The 24,484-nt window shown below is 36.8% G+C and overlaps 1 protein-coding gene across 6 annotated transcripts in view; it reads right to left on the reverse strand.

The window, feature by feature from the left end:
- ARFIP1 (ADP ribosylation factor interacting protein 1) overlaps positions 1 to 24,484 on the reverse strand; it is a 44,276-nt gene that overhangs the window by 17,067 nt on the left and 2,725 nt on the right. For 2 of the 6 annotated variants that reach the window (XM_037378569.1, XM_037378580.1), the window contains exons 1-5: positions 22,670 to 22,777; positions 17,848 to 17,949; positions 8,604 to 8,712; positions 5,796 to 5,891; positions 4,239 to 4,348 (exon numbers count right to left, since the gene is read on the reverse strand). In XM_037378569.1, the coding sequence (XP_037234466.1) occupies positions 4,239 to 4,348; positions 5,796 to 5,891; positions 8,604 to 8,712; positions 17,848 to 17,949; positions 22,670 to 22,777 (525 nt within the window). Of the gene's footprint in view, positions 1 to 4,238; positions 4,349 to 5,795; positions 5,892 to 8,603; positions 8,713 to 17,847; positions 17,950 to 22,669; positions 22,778 to 24,484 lie in introns of those variants that run through there. The other 4 variants (XM_037378575.1, XM_037378570.1, XM_037378601.1 and 1 more) reach the window with 4 other exon arrangements.

Genomic DNA, 24,484 nt, shown 5'->3' on the forward strand with positions numbered 1-24,484 from the left:
TGTGGGGGTTTTTTGGGGGGTGGAGCGGGAAAAGTAAGGAGGTGGTGGGTTTCTGCATGTTTTTTAAAACTGAATGGGAAATTGGGGGGCAGAGCGGCTGCCAAGCTGCCCAGCAGAAAAGGGCCTGGGGCAGAAAACGGCCATCTGCGTATGAGCCGGCAGCGTGCCCAGGTGGCCAGGAAGGCCAACGGAGGAGTATGTAAAACTATTAAAATGCATTTCTCATTATTAACACATCTATGAAGTGGAGCTGATTGTCCCAAAGACTTACACTATTTCTTTTCTGTCACAAGTCATATTCTTAACAGATTTGCAGTTCGTTAACACAGTGAGCAGAGAATGCACTCTGACAAGGCTGTAAGCACTTTCACCCAGCCAAGGGCTGTGACAGCTCAGGCTGCACCACATTCCATTCATCCGCAACACCTTCTCTGCCAGAGATCCGAGCCCAGCCTGGCAGTGAGCCTCCTGAGATTCACCCCAGGGGTCCCCTTGACCAAGACATGGGAGAAGTAGTTTGTAAAGCAGATGTCTAGCAAAGCCGGACAATTTCTCTATGGAAAGCAGGAATTATTTACTGCTACGGTAAGCTACTTGAAGTTGATCTGTGGTCCCAAGAGGTGAAGAGATAACTAAGTCCCACATGAACAAATTCCCCAAATACATTACAGCACTGGATTTCCCAGTGTTTCCAAATTCAAGGACTTTAGTTTAGTCCAGTCTTTACCTGCATCCAAAAGAGATAACACGTTTAACCTGCTAGAACTTTCAGGTCTGTTCAAGAATGATAAAGCAGAATGACTTGGTCATAACTCATAAGCTTAAGATGGGAAGGTACAGACTATTTGGGCTACTTCATTAGATTCAACCAATTAGCAAGAAAGAGCACAGCTAATCTAGGAGACATTTGCCTGTCAAGAATCAGAAATTTGGGAGAGCATAACAATTCTTATCAATACAGAATACAACTTTACGACCAACATCTGCAACGGAAAACACAAAACACAGCTGAGCAATGAGTGTGGTCAGAGCATAAATAAGCCTTTCACTAGGAGCTACGGAATTGATGGACAAATTTTGGCTACTTTCCAAAAAAGCTGAGACACACACCTCCTCCTATGGAAATGCAAGACAAAAATCCGAATCATGGAAAGGATAATTTTTGGAAGGAAGAATAAATTACAAAGGAAAGAATTATTTTCAGCCAAGGAATATTTGCTTCAGAAGTAACAACCAAAACCACAGCAGTGACAAGTGAGGAAAAACTAGTAATTGCAAAGACTTACACTACGCACTTCGTTAAAATGAGATGTAGCTGAAGTTGAACACTGAGACCGAACAAGAATAATTGAGAAGATGCATTATCTCTTTTGATTTACTCTGGTTCTAAGCGGACTAGTACAGACACACATGTTGCTGTATAGTTTCACTAGCAAATGGAGAAAATTCCACATGTTAACTCCATTTTGCTTTGTTCTAAAGGAGAACGCTGTTCTGAGTAAGACCATGCTTCTCAGAAAGTCACACAAGGCAAAGTGTAACTCTCTCAAAGAAAAAACACCACCACCAAAACACATTTAAGAGAAATATATTTAAAACTGCACATGTTAAAAGATGAACAGAGACATTACTGGACACGCCTGAGAAATAAATGTTCCACTAGCAGCCCAGCATTAAAGAAAGGCTTGTAAAACAGGTATATTGGGTTTTTTCCTCCCTCAAATTTTAAGAAGTTATGTGAAAAACAAAAAGGTAAGTTTTTTATTAGAATTGCTGGAAAAGTCACAACTTTCTTGTGCTTAGGTCTGTTTGCTAAACTGAAAATGCCTTTCTCATCCAAAGGGGGAGGTAGGGGAAGGAACAGAAAAAGCTCTTGCCACTGCATTATGGAATGAAGGGCAATTTCTTTTGATGCTAACTCACAATTACTAGGGAGACTGGGAGACTGAAGAGGGACAGTAGCTGCAAAGGCAACAGAATAATCTTAAGTTATAAATTATGGGAAAAGTTAAATACAGTCTACAAAAGTCCATGGTTAACTAGGCAGAAGAGCAGCTTTACCCTCCTGTGATTTTTTCAATTGGAAACAGTTTCTTAAAAAATAAGCCTTAACAAAAGGGATTGTTTCTCATTCACAGAAATGCATATGGGACAAAAAGCAAGGTACCCAATATATACGAAGGCATACTTAATCATCTTTTCACAGATGGGTATGACTTCTGAATGTATTAGTAATTTGCGCTTCACAGCTCCCAATACAGACATCACGACAGAGGAACTACTCATGTCAGATTCATAAAGAGCTTCCTGACAGCAAGTTTCACCACTGACTCCCCTTTGCCAAATTGGAACATTGTATAGCACGGGTTTCAGCTCAGAGGGGTTCAGTCGCTGACTTCCCTCCACCAACCATTTACTCCTATCCTTTATATCTGCATCTCCTATGATCAGTTAGCTATTATGAGCTAAAGTGTAGACTTCTTCCCACGAACTTCCTAATGGGAACCAAAGCAAGCCAGTATGTCCACAAATTGAAATACCGTCCTTAGTCAGATCAAATATGCTTTTTGTCTGTAGCCTACATACAAAGTGTTTTCAAGTGTATGGCATCTCCAGGAACATTTGCATGATGCTCCCTCAATTCAGAATAAATTCATACGTGCACTCTGAACAACCCTATTCCTCCAAAAAAAAAAAAAAAAAAAAAAAAAAAAATCACACACAAGAAGTCAGTATGGGATTCTAGAAAGACTAACTGACCTATTACCTTAGGCATATTTGGAAAACAACTTCTAGCATATAGATTTCAAGAATACAGATTCATTTAGTTTTCTGAAAGTCTTATTCTTTGTTTGCTATGCCATAACTGGCAGGATACTGGATTTCAAGGAGGGGGAGGTTTAAGCCAAGAAAGAAATCTAAAAATCCAGACTTTGCAAAGACTGCTGCCAAAGAAATCACATTCTAAACAAGGATCTAAGACCACTTTTCCCAGCATTTTCCACTAGTCCTCCAGCTATTGGTTCACATAAGTGGATTTCAATCATTCTGCAGTTGAGACATGGGGAATTTTTTCATTTTTTTTTTCTAAATTAAGGCACCAAAAAGAGATAATAAGGTCAAGTCCTCTCCCGATTTAATAGCGGTATAGCAGATTCAACCTCAAGAGTCAATGTTTCTTAGTGAATTTTAAAGAACAGCTTCAGCCGAGTAGCACATATTCTGCTTGGACCACAGCATGCTCCAGGAGCAGCTGACAAGACTTCTGTACAAATTCTAAAAGTTGTTTAATTAGACATAAAAAAACCAAACAAACCAAAAACTTCTGATTCTGGCACAAAGAACACCATAAGCATTTGTTAGTGGGTAGAATGCCTCCATCCCTGCTTCCCAACCTCACTGGGGAGGAAGTCCTTATCTGGACTTAACACTGGAGGGATTCAGACCTGTGTTTTAGAAGGGAAGTTTTTTTTCCACAGATTCTTCCTTTCCTCATGGTTTGATGTAGAACCCACCGATGCAGAGCCCATCTGTCCACACCTATATCGTTTAAGTTGCAAGCATAACAAAAAGCTGTTTTTCAAAACTGGTCTTTGCTTAGAACTGCTGACAGTAATGTATTCCCTGACAATTTTTCCTTATCTTATGGCTTTTTAATGAGAGTCACTTCTGGCAAACTGCTGTGTTTTAAACACCTTTTCTTTATTCTTGTGTTATTAAATTCATCAAATCCCAATTGATCACAAAGAAGCACCAATCAAGAGTAAAACACACATGAATCAAAGCAACAATTCCAAGACTAAGAAAAAACAATCAGCCAAGACAGAACAAAAACATCAGAATAGCAATTAACAAGTATGGAACTTGTAAGTGGGCCTGACTTTTTCCCATCAGATAAAATTTTATTGTATCAGCAATCAACTCAAAGATAGCAAAAAGACTTAATTATAAGCATCAGTCCTGAAATCTGTACATTCTGTACGTTGACGGGGACATTAGAAATGGAACATTCTTTGCCTTCTTAAATCAATACCACCTATGGAAAGATTTTCCCCTTAAAACCAAAGATTTAAAAATGCTTACAAAGAATGTTAGACTTGAAAGAAAACTAAGCCTTGTCTATGCATTCTTGCTGATGCTCACTGCCTTAATACAGTAGTCCAATACTTTGAAAGCTTTAGTGCCATCTAGTAGCAAACTCGCTTCTAGAATCTATACATACACACACAAATATATACCTTGTAAGTGTTTAGGCTCCACTTTCTCACCAATTCCAATTTCTCCATTGCTGGATTCTTTACTTCATCTGCTAACACAACAGGTCCGCTCTTCTGTTGAGCTCTGCCCCCTATGTCAGACACAAAGTAAATCATCAAGGCCTTGCGTATTTTTGCTTTAAGGGATTAATAGCAGGTATGGAAGATTTGTGCCATTGAACATGCAAAAGCAGAACAAGGTGACAGCAAGAACTTGAGAAATATGCAGATTTTCAAAATCAATTCCAGAAAGAAAAAATTATTTTAAAACTGATACAAAGCGTGTACGTATCTCAGTATTTCATGTTGTAATAGGCTGAATAAAGCTTACCTGAATGCATGCAGTTTTACTAACCAACCTTAAAACAGCTTTTGAAACATGTTTGCTACTTTATCTATGTTTTATAATTCCACAAGGTGAACACCGTTCTTGGATTTAGCCAATCTAAAAGTCTGTTTACAACCTGCAGACCATTAAATGAAAATTATCGGCATATAAAAACTGTTGTCACAAAGTACAACCAATAAATTTCAAAACAGATTTTATCTTTTCCAATGAACATCACCCTTTCCAGATGTGTTCAGCCAATATTTAATTCATTTATTTCAGCTTTATTAGCTGATTGTATTAAGAATAATTAATTCTACAAGCCACCAATATAAAAACAGCAACAAAGAAAATATTTAAAGCAACAAATTAAATATCTAGGGCAAATCACCATGCGTTAATTGCCAATACTTAGCATTTTCAAGCTAGTATGGGATATCATGTGAATTTTAAGTTTTCATTTTGCAAAAATATTTCCTAGTGTCCTAAACAGTAAGTACTGCAAAGCACTACCACGTTTTAACATTGCTTTTTATTTATGTACAATTTTGACTACTGCTGCCTCTAACCCCTAGTGCTACTCAGTCACCTTAGCCTTGCCAGGTTATTTATGCAAATAAGGGTTTGGAAAAAAGTCTATACAGATGCCTGAAGATACTCCTTTAGCATAAAGCTCTACTATGTTCTTTAAGTCTTGAAAATGCTGTGCAAACATCAAGTAATGAATCCCTTCAACACCCTTATGAGGTAACTGAATAGGTTTTCTCCTTTTATATAGGAGGAAACAGACAAAGATGTTAAGTAATTTGCCTGTAGGTGCAAAATGAGTCAAGTGGCAAAGCCTAGTTTGGGTGTTGTGAATTCCTAATAGCCACCTCATACTCTATTCTACTGGAGTATGTGATTATTTTGGCAAAAAAAGCCAAAAGTTCCAGCTTTAACCCAAATTAAAAATTTTGGTTACTCCCATTTTAGCTACTGTTTGTTATTATTAACATTTGGTAATTATTTTTAAATTTTATAGAGCAAAAAGCAGCATACAGAGAGGAAAGCAGAGGTTACTTTGTGAACTGTTAAAAGCCAGAAATGAGAGCCACCAAAAAAGCCCAGAAGTCTTATTTCCAACTAACAGCAACTCAAATTATTAGAGACATGGAAGAGTTAGTAGTGTCAGCAGAGACGAGGGCGTTATCCATTCAGTGCTGCGATACCTGTGGGAATAATTAAATCACAACCTTGTCCAGCCAGTCTGCTAGCTGCTGCATTGCTAGGAGATATAATAGATGATTTGGGTGATGCTGAGGAACCTGAAAACGGGACATATTTAACCATGAACATCTATCATCTTCCCCTAGAAGGCAATGTGCACTTTTACACAGATAGAGGTTTTTTTACAAAACAAAGAAACATTTACTTCAGCAACACACTAAATAGAAGCATTCACAGAGAAGTTGCTGGAATTTCTGATGGAAACGCTTTTTAAGAGGTGCAGCTGTTCAAGTGAACTACTCCAAGTTTTCATGATTTCATCTTTTTCTCTAGGTCATGATGCCAAACATCTTTTCTTAAAAGAGTAATCAAAATACAACTAACAACTTCATTAGTAATGTATACACTATCAACAGAAAATTCCATGAAAGATTGTTATTATATACAGCTTCCACAGCTGAAACCACCTTTTTGAGGTCTAGGTAGAATTCACTCTGCACTGTCACTAAATGGTACTCACAGCATTAAGCGGTGAAGTAAACTGCAATCTGTGCCAATTTCAGATGTATTTGATTAACATCTGCTCCTAAGTCTGTGTAAACACACAGCAATAAGCTATCCTGAAGATCATACGAGCCATGAGCTGTTAAGGTATGTAATCTCCTTCCCAAAAAGAAAGATTTTACAGCACTTGCTTGTTCTCTTTAAAAAAAACAAACCCAACTTCAAATGACCTCTACCACGTGTGTTCTCTAATCTGTTTCAGGATTATGCTTTTCAGAGCTTTGCTACTCTTTCATAACACATAAATGTGAAGTGGCATTCTTACGAAGTTTTCAGGATTTAAACTCCAAACAAATTAGGTTTTCCTCTGTGGTGACGAGTAACCATCACATTGGGGGGGAAGTTTTTATTGCTATTGCTGAGAAATTCTGCGATACTTCAGGGCTTGCAGTGTGCTGGGGAGAAAGTATATCAAAACTAAATTTTAGCAGTTTCAACAAAATGTAGTTATCAGTAACACCAAAAATATCACTCAATGTAACTGAATCAACAATTGGCTTTTACCTTCTAAACATACTACAGAGCAGTACTAACAAGAGGTACATGAATACAATGATTTGGATCCAATTGCACAGAGAAGACACGACTGAAAGACAGCTCATTGCTGTGCCCTTCTGTAGTGCTATGCTGCAAAAGAGCTGCAACTGGATTCATCCAGCCATAAAAGTTTGACTGCAAGATCCTGCTAAAGGCCTAAAGACTGAATCACTTTAGCAAGCGAGCCAAGACAAGCAGTTAAAAAAATTCTTATCATTTAACAGAGTATTAATGCAGCCTTATACATGCTTCATCTTTCAACATCCCCCAAATCCTAAAAGCCCTTCCCCTCCAGTATCATCTACTCTGCGTTCAAAAATGCAGCTGTAATAAGGACACTCAAACAGAAATTTTTTAGAAATAGGGCAATCATTCTTCTGTCCATAGTTTCATAACAAGCCTTAGTTTCTGCCAGTTCTCTCTCTCTCTCCGATTTGGCTACAGCAGTAGGAAAAATCTGAAGAAAATATCCTCGGAGGAAAACCTGTAATATCTAAAGTGTTAAAAATTCCATGTGCAAGGCTCAGCATTTGTGTACATAACTTTCTACAGAACATTTGTATTTCAAAAATTTGTTAGTATAGCCTGAAACCCATCTTAAGACACTTTTCCCCTTACAGACTAATGCACCTAACAGGTGCAACAGTTATCCTGCTAATACAGAAGGGCAAGAATGGTGAGCAGTTTGCCATCTGCCCAGTTTTTAGCTAGATATTTTGCTAATTTCAAAGACTTAAAGAAACCACAACATTCACTTTGTAATTTATGTAAAGTACAGTTTGTCAATCACTGTTTGCATAAGCACAGAATTTTACCAAACAGGAAATGAAGCGAAATGTAAATTAAATCTATGACTACAAAGATACTTATTTTCACAGCTGCTTATTTGATATCATTTCAAACCTTTCAAATTCAGTAAAAGCTACATAATTCCATAATTCCTTAAAATATCATTTTCACACACTATATTGTGGCACTCATTTTTAGATAGATGGCAAACACTGACATTACTGGCTTGTTTATCACTCTCTACTTCTCATTGTTTAATACTAGCTTAGATTCTCTAAAACATATATTAGTACTTGCATAGTGAATGAAATACTAACTAAAATCCTTCTGCTATAAACAATCACAACACTGTGCTGTGAAAACATGAGAACCAGCATTTTTTTGTTAGGTAGCACCTGGTGAGAGAGACCCAAAGCATTATTACTCCTAACAGCAATACATTAAAGTAATATATTCACTATAACAAAAAAAAAAAAAAAAAGAGACAAGTCTTAGGACCAAAGATCAATTCCACTCAGTCTGCTCCAGGTAAGTGAACTGTGTATCAAGAAATAACTCTCCAGTTATGTTTCAAATCAGAACAATACCTGCACCATTTAAAGAAAAGTTCAGGGCAATGTAATAGTAAAATTCTTCAGTCTGACACCATTTCAAGGTGCTCAAGGACTTCCCCTCCTGTAAATGCAGACTAATTTAACACCAAGTAGTTTCTACTAGTCCTACGAGCATCGCACATATTCTCTATTTTAACAAACCAGCTCCCAAAGAAGACAAAAAGGTTGTTACTAACACACACCTCAATGTGTAAATTTACACCCAAATGCTCAAAGCAGCTACAGAGCTTTGTATTTCTGACCACACGAAAATATGCCTAAAGATTTTAAACTAAGAAATGAAGACAAAAAAGCAGTTACTTTTACCTGGAAATGGTCCTGCCTCAACGACTCCCTCTTTGGTGCTGTCAAAGCCATGAGATGTTATTTTGGTTTCAGAAAGTCCAAGTCCAACAGGTAATGAACGTTTCAAGTCCTTGGAAATATTTCAATAAAAATTGGAAGTTAAGGTTTAAAGATAGATAAAAGTGGCTCAAAAAAATATTACCATGCAATTTCAGCAGCTCTCAGACTGGCAATTCTGCTTTTACCCTAGAACATCTTTGCTGGTGTCACAGCATTCTACTATGATGCACAAATAAAACATAAATAAGTGAGAAACACTGTAAATATAGCCTGTGTATTTATTGCAGAGGGGTTTTTTGTATTGCTGAACAACTAGAATGCCATCTCTTAGAGCAGCAGTTACTAAAAACGTTGCCCAGAACATCATGTTACGTGGTCTGAAGCTGGTCCAAACAACCGTATCAGTTTAATAATGTCTCCAGTTAAAAACCAATAGGAGTACAGAATGATCTAAGACTAAAAGCAGACAATATTTTACAAGCCAAAAATGCAGAAACAACTACCTTAATGTTAAAGATTTTAAAATAATAATAAATCACTCTATGTAAGAAATAGCTTTAAAATTCGCAGCATCCTCAGTTTCTAGAAATAGGACTTGTAAACTCTTAAATGTTTGACATGGGAGAAGCATCCAGAAAGGCATCTCTTCAACAGCTTCCTTCCGAGCAGCCACTCTACATAAGGAGTGCTCACAGCACAAAGTTCCCATTTCCTTCTGCTTGCTTTTGAAATTCATTGATTTAAAATTGCCTGAGATCACCTTGTTTAACTTTCGAGAGCTAAACTGACTACTACAACCAACTTTCAGGCAACTGAATTCTTCACCGAAACCCAGTGCAGGCCTATCACTGAACTATGAATTCACAGGCCGTAATTCACATACCATCCTACTGCCCATTTTTGCTATCTTGCCGACCTCTACAAATAACTCAAAAAGGTCTCCTGGACTGTATTTCCAGCCATCTAACTGAAGTTAAAGCCTCTGGTGTTATGGAATATACCTAGGGCTTTAAGAAAAATTCAGATATTCAAAGCAATTTAAACCCACCAATTTCTAAAACTAAAATTGAGTGAAAAGCTACTCTGGAAGTGAAAGCAAAAAGGTAAATACGCTTGCAACAAACTAAGCATCAAGAAATTGGAAAATTAGCAGTTTCTGGAGTCAGGTACCCTTTTGCATCCCCTTTGCTTCCAAACAGAGGCAGAAGAGATGAAGTAGTATAGAGGAGCAACAGTGAAATTTGCAGAAAACAAACTATACATAGTTTTAAAATGTCAGTGTCTGCACATGTGCAGTAACTATTTATGATATAGGCAATGCTTCTAATTACAAAGAAAGCACAACCTTTAAAATCTAATCCATGTTTGACATATTACTGTAGTCACTCCATCCACAAACCAGAAGCAAGCTCGAGCATAAGAATGATACTGCCTATAGACTCAGATCTGTCAAGAACTGGCTTTGGATCACGTCCCCACAGCTTTAGTTAGTTGTCTTTAGTTGAAGACAAACTCCTGGGAGGAAGAAAAAAGGAAGAGCTACAAACTGATGAATTCCAGCAAACCCAGAAATCCTGCTGACATGGAAAATCCTGGGTGTTACTGCAATCAGAGTAACCAATTTGTACAGCTATACTTTCACTCAATGAACTGGCTATTTAGTAATAGATTATGCTATATTCGTTTATCTGAAGCATTACACCACCAAAAATGGGAAAAATAAATAGCATGAAGTCACATGCAGAACCTGTTCTCACAATGTTGGATACATACTGTTTTCAGTCTTCACAACTGACTTAAAACTGGTGCTTTCGTTTCAGTACTCCCACTTGGTTGTATGCTGGAAAGCCTTTGTTTCAACTTAGTTTAGCTAAGAGTCCAGTTAACTCAAAATGTAGCAAGTCACTAGGAGCTCAAAAAGCAGAGACTTGAAAAAGGATAACCAGATTGCAAATATGCACTGATTTAACGAAAAGGACATGGCATAATTTTTTTTCCTGAAGGCACCTTGGCACGTTGTATAGTTTTCAGAAATACCTAACTCTGTAGCCAAACAAATGTAGACAGCTAACCTGCTTAAGCATGTTCGCAATAGGAATCTAAGCAATCATCTGTATTTAAGGTTAAAATGCAGAACATCTGCTTTGTAAAGACAAAAGTTTATATCTAAACTTAAGTAACTGTACTACTTCTGTACATTCCACTTAATTCTAATTTGAAGCTAAACAAGCTCCAGAGTTAAATAAATCCAAATATTACAACACATCCTTCTCAAATAAAACCCTGATATTTGGATCATGAAAATTAAGAGCTAAAATTGTGCATATATACACATCAGGATATTTTACATGAATATATATATATGTATATATACACAAACACCTATTTGTTCAAAGATATCTATTCATTGGCAAAAAGGCAAAGTTCATTGTAAAGAACTGTATTAAACCCAGTTTTTAAACACTTATATTAACCAGCTGTAACAGACTCTGCTGAAAAGAGATATCCTTGCATAAGAATTTACAAGGAAGATTTATCATTTCTTGATATGTGACCAGAGTTGTCATAATAAAGTCAGTGATCATTAAAATACTACCTTTTTGTTGTTTATAAACATGCAAATTACTGCTCTGTGGAGATGCACTTCTGCATGTAAACTTCAATTTTTAAACTTTTAACATGTCATTCTTGCAACTGACTATGCTTGCCTTTTTTTTGTTGTTTTTACACAAGCATAAACAAAAAACCTACACAGAAATCTGTAATCATTCTGACAAAGTAATGTATCTTTTCAATCATTTACAAAGAAGGGTAATTTGTAAACTGCCTTAGAGTAAGAAAAGACATGCACAAAACTTCATATTTAAGGGAAGGTATGATAGTACTTAAGATTCTAGTGTTAAGAAGGTAGTACAAATATCTTTCTTTTTTGTTCACACCAAGTGTAGATTTGCTGTTACAACACAGAAGTGAGGACAGATTCCCCTACCACAATAAGGTGATTGTATTTTGTCTACATATTGCTCTTCTAGCTAAGAGGAAGATTTTGATGACCAGAAGATCTGCTTTCAAACTCATAAGTGATTTTTCCCCTTCTTCATAAAAAGGTAATCAAGTTTTTAAAATTCATCAAAATTTACTGATACATTGCAAAACCACAGGTCTGTTAAGGGATCGCCATCCCAAAAAGAAAAAAAAAAAAAAAAAAAGATTCTTCATTCAGAATTTTCAATTGTATGAGGCTGAAAACCATCGCATATTTATGCACTTCCTATCTAGCAGAAGTATTTTAACATTTTAAGCTCACGGAGACCCAGAGCTAGAGGCAAAAACCCACTGCAACTCGGAAGAGGCCTTCCAAGAAGTCAAAAGGTTAGATCACCTACCCCATTCTCAGCCATTTAACATGTTAAAGACTCAAAGAAGCGAAAGTGTGAAATATACATCCACAGAACAGCTGCCCTAACTTAAACAGGTCAAGACAGTGCAAACCTCGTTGTGTTAAGCATTTAAACCACTTTAACCCCTTGTTTAAAATGCCATTTTGATTAGTTCAATTCACCATATTAAACTATAGGTATTTTAGTAAGGTTAGCCTTATTTAAGTGACTAGCAGAGATATTAATCAGTTTATTATACACAACATCTTAGATGAACCACATGAATTTTTGACATATCAATCCTGTTGAGACAGTAGACACAGCGAAGCAGTTGCGCAGAATGCATGCTCGTGAAGGAATGTTGGCTGAATTACAAGGCTATTTCCAAAAAGATACTTCTCATCCATGCTATCTGCAACAACGTAAAACGAAGCGGGGAAAGATACCAAACTGCAGTGTTCCTCCACCAGCAAGAACCAGCCTAGTCAAGACTTGCTTACTTTGGAGAAAACTAGTAAAAACTAAGGAATAAGCAAGCAAACAACATTGTTTAATTTCTTAGTTATATCAGTCCATTATTAATGCATGACTAAGCGTTATTTTTTGCTTAGTACAAACAGCAAGTTCAAGACATACCGTTTTACCTGTACTTACTACCTTGAGTAAGCTATTTTAAAACCCCCACATCACTAGCTAGTTCAAGGAGTCCATCAAAAGTAGAGCAACTAAACTGGGAACAATCATACACTCATTTATGTTTTAACAATGGATGATATTTTAAATAAAACTACCCAAGCTGCCTTCAGGAAAAATCTGCACCACATCTTACTGTAAAGTTCACAGTTTAAAGTTGTAAAGATTACAGGTCCCGTGAAACAAAACGCTATGTAGATAGACATAACATTGATCCAGTAAGATAACTGCCTCTGAACCTTAAATTCTTACCCTAACTCATGTGCAAGTGGGGCTCCCTGTACGTATCCAGCATTTTCTTCTTCTTTTTTTTCCATGAATTAAGCCACTAGATCCTCACATCAATATAAATTCAAGCATAAAATTAAGCGGGAGGAGAGGGGAAGGCTTTAATCTATGCTGAAGTGGCAAGCAACGTGGACTGACATTTCTTCTATTCTCCAATGCGCTGCTCCTCACTCGGAAGACTCACTCTTCTACTACATCCCTTTTGGCTTACCTAATGTCATACTACAACCCAGTTTTAAATGAGTCTCCTGTCTACTGTCATCATTAACATTCATGCTTTTGATTTTTAAGACTGTATGAAGCAGACCACTTGGCAACAAAGACTGGTTGTCTGTGTTTCATCTCTTAAAAATGAACTAACATAGAAATAGATTTTAAATCAGTCAACATTAATTAAAATATTGCCCAGAGTAAAATCTAACTATGCCAGTCAACATAGCAAAACCTACGAGATGAGGTCAGATGTTTCATATAGAATGTGAGTGACAAGGCTGGTGGTTTTTTTTCAGGAGGCAAATGACAAAAAAGAATTTACTTTATCTGTTTGTGCAGTCTGGCCATAAAATTATAGAACAAGATGCTGAACACACGCACTCAGATTCATCAGATCCCAGAGCTTATTTTATAATTCTAGTAAGATAAATTGAAGACTCATAACAAAGTTAATTTATCTTTTGCAACAGTGTGTTGCAAATACAGTGTGTATTGTATACACATACTTAATAATGGTTTTGTCCCCATAAGAGTATAAAATGCCAGGAGAGGAGAGTTCATACTGAAAATGGAAGGAAACACTCGGAACAATTTCAGAGACTCAGACTGATTAAGAACTTCATATAGATTTTGTACAACAGTTTAAACATTACAAATAGCTTACAGCTGCCTGAATACCTTTACAGGCAGACCAGTATTTTAATTAAATTTATTCCTATGCAGCTTTTATACTATATGGCATGTTACTAAATTAGTCCTCACTCCTTCCCTGAGTCCTCAGCTCCCAATCCCCTCAGTGACATTAAACACTCTATTCTGATCACATAATTGTAACAGCATGGGAAAAAAAACGTGTTCTGGAAGTCAGGGATAAGTGAAATAAACAGCGAAGAATATAAACCAGCAAGACACTTTTGAATGTTGAGTTTTCTTGTACGAAGTATTAAGAAAAACATGTTTGGTTAGGAAATGCTTAAGCCCTCTGTTATTAACACAGACTAACAAAACATCCAAACATTGGCAAACAGTTCTAGATATCAAGTTTTTAAAGCTTAAGTGAGTTCCAATAGAGCTTCATGAGCTGCAAAGCTCTGGGTCAAGCTTTTTCATAATGAAAGGACATCAGACATTTCATCCAATGATGACTGAAGCTACAGCCTTTTTAGTTAAAAAAGTTTCCATCCATCATAGGGCAGGACAAAACTTGTCAGAATTCCACAGGCATCTCTTATTATTACAGACAAGGCAGAATTAGAATGTAGCAGTGTATTTCTGAATGAGACTTTACAGTAAGGCAAACACTTATTTAAGTTACCTTATAAATAATGCTTTTGATTCTTTTTCTTGAACGTAAGGAACAAGAAGATGCATCAAGTAGTGCTATACCACATTCCCACAAGACTGGAATTAATATGCTTCCTTCTCAAACAACATTATGGCAATCTATGCTGTCTGATAAACTGCAAAATTGTCGGCATATTTCTTCAAAGAAAGAGCAACCCTACTTGCCATGTCCAGGTAAATACATTTATACAGCATCTCCTTGAAAATTAAATACTTCTCATGCTTCAGTACATAAAAATACTGCATTTGGTGGAAAATAAATGTGCATTTTCATGCCTGAGTGAGCAGCTTATGGATGAGGTCTGATGGAACTCCAAAACAGAATGTGAATCTAGAGGAAAGCTTAATTTTGCAATTAAAGAACCCTGAAGTAAAGGTTGTACAACTACCTCTTCACTCAGTCTATCAAAAATATACAATCAAAGCTGCTCAAGTGTTTGTGGCAACATAGCTGTAGAAGACCAAATAAAAAAATACAGAAGAAACGATGTCTTATTGTTTACATCCGAACTGTACAACGTCTAGATGAATGGCTCCCTGATCGCAGTAATAACAAACCAAGAAACTAAAATAACCTTGTTCCCCAGCTTCCCAAGAAGGTGGAACTGAAATCAGTATCTTGGAGTTTGAGTGCTCTAAACTCTACTGTGTTTATACATACTCTTACCGAGCACCGTGGTAACAGTACAACTTAAAAGCGGCAACGGTTTCTTGCCTCTTTAAGTTACCTCCTAAAAAAAATCAGTACTTGGCTTGCCATTTCCATAAATATATAGGAAAAAAAAAAAAAAGACTCCTGAAAACTTGGCACAGAAATTTTGTGGTGCAATGCATATTGCTTGAGATTAAAACAAAAAATTACCTGGCAAGGAAGTAAAGAGCATAACATCAAGTATTAGAAATAACAAACACAAAGCAAGATGACTAGAAGTTAAATATTAGAATTTGAGACTAACAGATTGGTAAACAGACCTAGATGTTAATTCCAAGAAGTTTGTTTTCTTTGTTTTGTTTATAAGCAGTCCCGATTATCAGATATTCTGAGTTTAGGTCACACATGCAGGTGTTAACTTGTACAAGATAGTTCAAAAAAATAATTGAAGTGCACTTCATCTTCATTGATCTCAGAATAAGCATTGTGGAAGTAATTACAGCAGCAAACCCAACTATGCTTGCATGGTAGAAATTTTTCTGCAACTCCACTGAAAATTTGATACATTTTTGTGGAAGTTCCAAAATATAGTTGACTCCAAGCCAGCAAAATAATTAGCATGCCAGCAAAAACCTACTTCAAGTTTTATATGTGGCCATAGACAAAAACTGCCTTAACATTTCAACTTTCCATAGCAAATGGAAATATTTTAGACTGGAAAAGGACTCTGACCCAGTCAACAAGAGTGCAAGTTGCAGATAAGTATTGGATGCACTATACTGAAGAAGCCATTATTACATAAGGAACAGATAACAGCCAAGTCACATCAGCATCAAGGTCACTGGGCTTAAAAATAGTAAATCTGTTTCTCTACTTCTAGGTGAACCCAAATTCATTACCACTTCAAGATGTATTTTGATTGTTCCCCTTAAACACAGGTACATCTTTATCAAAATTTAGGTTTTTTCATTAAACATCGTCCTAATTTTTACATTACATTACTGGCAGATGTTAGTTGAATGAAAAATCTTAACAAACATAAGCCCTACCTCATTGCAGTGCTATTAAAAAAAAGAAACAATCCAAACAAAAATCTCGGCCCATTCACAAAAGCAGAAAAAATCCCCAGTAATACGTGCAGTATTTTTTTTAAATAAGAGCTCTAATATGGATGCATTTCCATTTAATGAAGTTTTATACTTTTTTATAGCCATGCTCACTAGACAGCCACTCTGCAATCACAGTCAAATGGTCTCAGATGTTGTTTTCACGATGTAATTTATATTTTAATATGTAAAAGACATATTTATACACATTTAGAAAGCATTTTTATTTTTAATAATAATACATGTTTATACTTTTAGTATATATATTTAAATGCTTGTTTTCCTGTTTTATGAATAAAATCACTGAACCAAAAACTAGTATCCTCACGGCTTAGAATCAACAATTAGAAACATATACACTTGATTGTGCATTACAGAGCACCCAATATTTTACACTATTTAACATTCAAAAAAAATTGCCACTACTAATATACCTTTCATACAAAAAAGTTACTGCACATATTCTGCTTCATTTTTTTTAGTTAACTTTTTAACTTATCAGCTTCGAAGAAGTTTCTTCATTAAAGCTGAAACCAGAAGACAAAACTAGACAGATGCTTATTTCACCAATATTCAGGATGCATATTTAATTTGTTTTAAAACTTGTAAAGGCACCCCCCTCTAATCAGCATTTTATTAGGGCAGAATAAAATAAATTTCTGATCAGTATTTCTTTCAGAAATAATCCTGCACTGCAAGTCAGCATGGGACCTTAGAACCCAAGTCTCAACAAATATAAAATAAATGTGGACAATTAACTAGACTGAAAAGCGAAGTAAAAATAAAAGAAAACCGAACCCAAGTTCCATAAACTGTGTTACGGCACCCCCTGCTGGACAGCCAAACACAGGACAGTAAAATATGAAGGTTAAGGGAACAAACTCAAAATTGCATACAGAGGACTATGGAAGTATAATTTTTTTCAACATACAACAAATAAGATGAATCCTGATACCCGTCATCTATATACCTTACTGCAATACAAAGTCATTTTTCAGTTCAACACAAGTTACTTCTCTCCTGTTTACAACTCCAAATCAGAACGTGACCATCTTCATTTACTTTTAGGCATGTTGCCTCCAAACTTAACACCCCTTAGAAGTAAGTAGCTTGCCTTGAACAATCTGATACTTTGTCACAAAAAATTTAGGATTTGGTAGCCTGAATTCACAGGATCTGTTAAGTCTCATCTTTTAAAAATGCTTGTTGTCCTGTTTTATGAATAAAACTGCAGGATTAAATATCAGTATCAAGGATCAGAGACAAGAAATTAGAAGCATATACACTTGATTGTGCACTACAGAGCACCCAATTCTTTACGCTATTTCATGTTCAGAAATATTTGCAAAAGGTTATTGCAATGTGGAATCACAGTATGTAATGTCAACTTTAAAATTAATTTATATGAGCTTCAAAGGAATTTTTCCATAAACTAGACAACTATGCCTAGTGAAATCTGCTATGCACTGCATTGTAGCTTCTGCATTTCTGATAATGTTACCTTGTTAGACAGCAAAGAAAATTCTTACCCTGTTAAAGCCGTGCTCATGTGAATCTTCCAGCTGTCCATTGCTAGTCACAGGAATTTCTGCTGCTGAATTTTTGGGAGACTCTTGAGCCATTGTACCTTCCTATAGCATGAGAAGAAACAGGTTAGCATTTGTCTTAAATTTCCAGTGAGTCATCTATATGAAAATGTTTGATGTATAGGTTTCATAACAGTTTATTTCAAACTCCTATTGGTAATATTCTGATATACCAGCTCTGTATACATTTATTTAAACACATACCCAAATCACATTAATATGCTAGCACAGCTCAGATATATGTAGTTTAAAGCTTCAAGAGAAAAAAACCACTGAAGTTTAACCCATTGATATGGGTGGCGGGGAAGCATCAGACACAAATGAGACATGCAGGGTCAGACAAATATTTTCTATGCGCACTTGACCCTGAGAGTAGTTAATGTATCTCAAACTACAAAAAAAAGGTGAGCCTGGCTAAAAAAATAATAATTGTACTAGCCAATTATAAGCAAGAACTATTAGAGAAGTGCAATGAGTTTAATCACGTGTTACAAAAAGAAAAGCAGTAATTCCAAACTTTAAAATAGTGTAACTTGCTTCTTGTTTTATCGTAACAGTGCCACCTTCTGGCTGACCTGTGGGTTGCAATGCTTCTTCAGGCACCAGCAGTGAATCTGAAGTGAAATGCAGGAACAAAAATTTCAAAACGCCAATGCAATTCAAGCATTAAAGTTCGTTTCAAAATGCAGCTGCATTGTGAACAGTAGCAGCAGCTGTGAAACCACTGCTTTAAAGAATGTTCCAAGGCACAACCCTGAAGAAATGCACACTGTTCACAAGCACCAGAAGAGGGAATGGCACTCTAACACTCTCCGAAACTAAGAGAAACTGAGAATTTTGGCCCTCTCAAAAAGCTACTCCTAACTCTGTGACATCTTCGTTAGTCAACTGAAGCATAAACAGTAGAAAAACCAACAGAAAATTGAAGCAGTGCTTGTTCAATTACTTACATAAAGTGGTATGCAGTCTTCAAACCAGCCCGTGCACCTGTGCAAGACTGGGAAGACTCGTTGATGGTATACCACCAACAGGTACTCCATAATAGGTGCTTCCTTCCCTTAAAGCTCCTAAATCAGCAAACTGAACCAGCTCTTTTCAGTCAAGGGGCAGGAAGAGGCCCAGTCTGAACTCACGCTGAAGTACCAGCAGCTTTGCCAACCACACACGAAGCCTTTGCAGGATATCCATATCAGGTAAAGATTTTACTGGTACTTAGGATCACCTGCATCATTCTTAATTGGCAACATCTTCTGCCATACCGCATGGCTAACATTTCCCCCACTTTGACCTATCACCATTTCATTTACATCAGTAACCTTGATTTCCGTAGCAAGCTTTGAAGCTTCCCAAGCTTTTTTCTAACTAGTCGCTGTCTGTGGGGTCCAATGAACATGCTCCTCTAACCCCAGATCCCTTTCAAAGCTATGTTACCGTAACTGCTTCCAAAGACTGTAAATTACTGAGACTTCACCTCTGCTGGTCTTTTGAAGCAGAGCTCACTACTCAAACTATTTGGTATCTGCAAGATCTGATTTACATTTCTGAAAATGTAATCAGCTTCTTCAGTTAGCAGCATAAACCACCACCAGAAGTCCATCAGGTTCTGAATAAATGATTTTACCCATACAAAGAAGAGAAAGAAAAAGGCCATGGACAAGCCACTCTTAAGAACCATACATATGAACTACAATCCATGGATGCACATGCATAAAATACTGTCTGAGGTTAAACATTTTCCCCTCTTGAGGATGAACACTTTCTCTACAACGGACTTGGCAAAACTGAATTGAAAGCTACTGCTCCAAAAAATAGCGCTTTATGAAGCACATCCCTAAAATCAGAAGCTAAACATTTAGGCACAGCTTCAGAAAAAAATCTAAATATACAGAAAATAGATCTCAAATCATTTAAGAAAAAGCCAGCATGCTATAAATTCAAGAAAAAGTGAACTTAACACACTAACTTACCCCATCAATCCCTCTCATTTAGGATCCAGTAAGTGCCTTCTTTCAGCACTGGGAAGGAACAGCTCACATACCAGATATTCACACTGGCCTAACATATCAAAATCTGTACAGCCCAGTCTTCACACCCAACTAGAACACAGAACAGCTTTTTGGGGGTTCATCCCTTATACAACAGAACCAACTCAAAACTCATAGCCTTTAAGTCGATGAAAATACTGAAGCACACCAAAAGTTCTACGTTTATTTTATGAGAACTTTTAATAAAGTAATTAGTTTCATTTCATAGAATACAGAATATCTTCAATTGGAAGGGACCCATAAGGATCAAAGTCCAAGTCCCTGCTCCTCACAGGGAGCTGCTATACAGCACCATTAGATCAAATGTTCTAGTTACCTGCCATATTAGATTTTCATTTAGGAAACCTCTTCAATAGCTCAAGCTTCTTCAGCTTCCTCTAAATCTCACATCTGCTTAAACTCCAAAACTAGCAACTACACTTCTACTTAACATGGTAAAGTCAGGTATTTTTCAAAATGCTTGGTCTGTCACAGCTACCTGCTAGGACTGAATGTTGCAATACTGAAATGTCAGCATAAGCTAACACAACTATTTTTGTTCCTCTTTCTGAAAATTATCAGAAAACACGGTGTCAAGGGGAAGTCACACACCATCAGGGGAAACACTTTGGCAGGGATCACAAACAAAACTGCATCTCCAAATTTAAGTAAAGGCAAAACAAGTATTGGGCTTAGGTGCTTCTCATCAAGAATCTCAAATTATGTTGCCAACATTGTACACTGATACATGTTTATGCATTTATTCAGAGATATACATGCTCATGCATATACATACATGTCTCTAATAAATACATATATTAGAAAACAAAGATTCATCAGCTTGTCTGGACAACTTTGGAAATCTAAGACAACCTAGAAGCAATTCACGTTTTTTTAGGTATTCCTACTTGAGTCAAACCTACTTATCAAGTTCAGAGAAAGCAAAAAATGACTTGCTAACTTCAGTTTCATGCTACACCTGAATGGAAGCACCACTTCCCATTGATGAAAGAAGGCCATTTCACCACTCTGCTTTTCCAGTGTTCTGTTTCCCAACCACTCACCCGGCCACAGAGTAAACGCAATCAGCTCACTAGCCTGGCAGTAGACCTTTTCACCACGTCAATTTTCCAGTTTCACTGAGCTGAATCAGTTTGCAGTGAGGTCAGACAAGCACCAAAGACATGAAACGAGCAGCTGAAAAATGAGCGGGATAAACTGCTATTTGGCTCAGCCATAACAAGAAGGCACGGACTGCATTTTAGCCAACAGTCTAATCTAGCACTGCTGCCAAGAACAAGTTCTTGCCCTATTTTCTGCCCTTTACCCCTAACTCTTCCCCCCATCAGCTTTCCACATTGCCCCACCTCTTCCCTGGGCCAGAACAATGCATTTGTACACCAAACAAGATCGCTGAAATGCTGCAGGTTAAAAGAAGGTGACCTATGCCCAGAAAGAGGATGGGTAATTTTTCCTCTCAAATTTTGGTTCTCCAAAACAGTTCATTAGACAGCTGCAACGGTTTCACCCGTGAAACACAAGGGGTAGTAACGCAGTTAGAAACTACCGAAAATGAAGGACTGCTCTCAGCCATAGCATCAGCTTACTTCAGCAGTGCAGTATCTAAAAAAACTCACTCAAACTGTAGGCTATTGCCAAAACCAGCAGCCATTTCTCTTTACCTCTGGATGCATGTTCCTGCAACCTCACACAGTCACAGTAAGCTTACTGATCCAAGAGAAAACAAAACCACCAAACCACAACAGTATTTCTGTTGAAACCACGAGTATGATTGCCGAATCAAGTGTCCCTCTGGCAAGTGTAGCCCACAGCTGATTTAAACTAACTATATAAAGAAACTGAATCCTCAGAAGAAAATTTATCATATGTAGGAAGAGCCTAAAGTAAATCTAAAGAGGTTCCTAAATTTGTATCGATGTATTAGGCATGAGTGACATAAGCACTACAGAAAATCATGAAGTTTCAGCTGGACATTTTGAGTAAGTGTTCATCCTTTAGTAGCTTAATCACCGTCTTCCTCACACACCTCCCTTTACAAATCTCAGTTTTGGAGATATGCTAAGTATTTGTGAAATTGCTATTCTGTTTTTATAAAAAGTTTAAAAAAATTTCACTGACACTGAAACTCTGATAGTGATAAAGTCAGCATCATCTTTTTTCATTCTTACTCACAATTGGGGAAACACTTTTCATGTTTCTGAAACAGCCTCCCAGACACATCCAATTGGCTAAATATTATTTGGAAACTTAAAAATTTGATCATAATTTTTAAAAGTCACAGACTTTCCCACAAAGAATGTACAAGCTGTATCTGCTTCCAAGAAAAAAAAGAAAAAAAAAAAAAAGAGATTCACCACTCCAGCAGCAGATAGAATGCCTTGTTATACTGAGGTTACACAAAGATTGCTGCCTTTTAAATATCAACCCTTTCTTCCTGCATTATTTAAACAATTGAACCTCTGCCACACCTAAATCTATCCAATTTACAAAACAAGCACCACAGCACAGAGACAGACTACTGGCTGAAGTAATCTTTTGTTACAAATTAATTGCATTGTTCTTAATAGGGTCTCAAAACCAACCCCACCCATTCAGATAATATCTGTAAACTCATATACCCATACTAACTTCACTGTGCTACATATATCAGAATTTTTGGCAGTCTGAAACTGTTGCTGGGATTGGTTGATTTTACACTAATATAACTATCACCCAATCACCTCAGAGTCAGACTGGACCTCTTCTGCAGCTGGATGAGATTCATCAAGTGTTGTGGATTCATTGCTGTGTTCTGACATACCTGAAAATAAAATAGGTTTGGCATGCATTAATTGATGTGAAAGAAGCTGGATGTTGCAGCTTACAGAAACAGAAGTAGGCTTTCAGAAACGTTTATTTCGTGAGTTCTGCTAAAGCAAAGAGAAACTCCCCTCTTTTGACAGCGACCGTGTCTTTAGCTCTCCAAAACCTAACCAAGACTAGGAATACAGACCAGCACAAGCTTCCCCTGCCAAAACAACCTTCCCCACACAGACAGCTAAGCTTGCAACATAAAACCCAAGAAGTGAAACAAGGTTCTTCAGCTGATACTTACTTTCACCTGCAACAATACACTGACTGTATCCTACCATTGCAAAGATCACAATTCTGTTAAGACATGAGATTTGTCTGAACGTTGCAAGTTTATACGGATGCTAAGCCACTGGAACCTAGTAAGCTGTTCAATATGTTGTGCCTAACTAGAAACAGAATCCCTTTCATTTTATTCTCAAAAAAATTTCTCACCTACAGAGCCAAAGGAAATCAGTAACACTGAGCATGTGCGCAAGAAATCAAGTCTGTGAATACAGCGATCATGAAAGAAAGTTACATACCTAATATAGCTTCAATAAGAAAACTATCTAAATTTGATTTCAAAGAGCTGGCAACTACAAGCGACACCAATTCACTCATTTGTTTGCAAGGAGGAGACAACTGATCATTAAAAATTAAACCGAGTGTGTCACTATTGAGTATAATCACACATGACTTCAGTTCATTAAGTCTTGCACCATTTTATACATGTTCAGTCACATACCAGATCAAGAAAAATCACAAAAAGATAATTTATATTTATATTGTATTTCAATTTCCTAAGCTATAAAACATTTTAACTAAAGCAAATAATTGATAAGGTAAGCAGCTCACATGACAAAGGAAATAAAATAAGGACACAAAGGCTGAGAAACTGAATCATCTAGATCACATTACACTGAATAACCTATGACTTGACTTTGGAAAGCCAAACACATAAAATAAAAGAGATTTTCTCCAGAAAAACAATTCATTCAGGGCTATCACTGAATGAAATTGGATTTTTCTCCAACCAATACAAAGTTCCTTTCAAAGTAATTAATAAATATAACTTCTTCATAAATCTTTCTTAATTTTCTATAATTCTTTTCAATATGAAAGACTGTACAGCAGAGGTGCCGTTTTCCCACACAGTACTGTCCAAACTCTGCTTGTGATTGAAAACTACCTCCGTGCTTAACAGCTTTCTGAATGGATAAAAAATTTCCACTATGGACTAGAAGAACAAGTGCGATTTCTTTGCTCTGCTGGTCAAACAAGAAGCTGAATACATCTCGTAGTGCAGTCCTGATTAAGACAATGCATACCTCAGTTTTACCACATTACTTGGTGATCCTAGAGTAGCATTTGTACCTTACGTACGAACTTACACACCATGGTAATGCTGCTTAAACCTATTAAATGCTGCAAACAGCAAAAATACTTTCTTGATAGCCTTAAGAGCTATTAATGAACTTATCTAGAGGTATGAACCACCTCACAAACCTATGTAGAAGACACTGCATAAAGACAAATAATTCATTTTTAACATCCAGATTAAATTTACCATGTGTGTTACAACCTTCCCCCACCAATTTTTCGTTCAGTATTCTTTTCCTGAGAGCAGCATCATCACTTTCAACGTAGCTCTGCAGGATCACACTGACTTTAAAACATCAGAAGGGGAAAACTGGAGATTCAAA

The sequence above is a fragment of the Falco rusticolus genome, chromosome 1, assembly GCF_015220075.1.
Source record: "Falco rusticolus isolate bFalRus1 chromosome 1, bFalRus1.pri, whole genome shotgun sequence".
Lineage (NCBI taxonomy): Eukaryota > Metazoa > Chordata > Aves > Falconiformes > Falconidae > Falco > Falco rusticolus.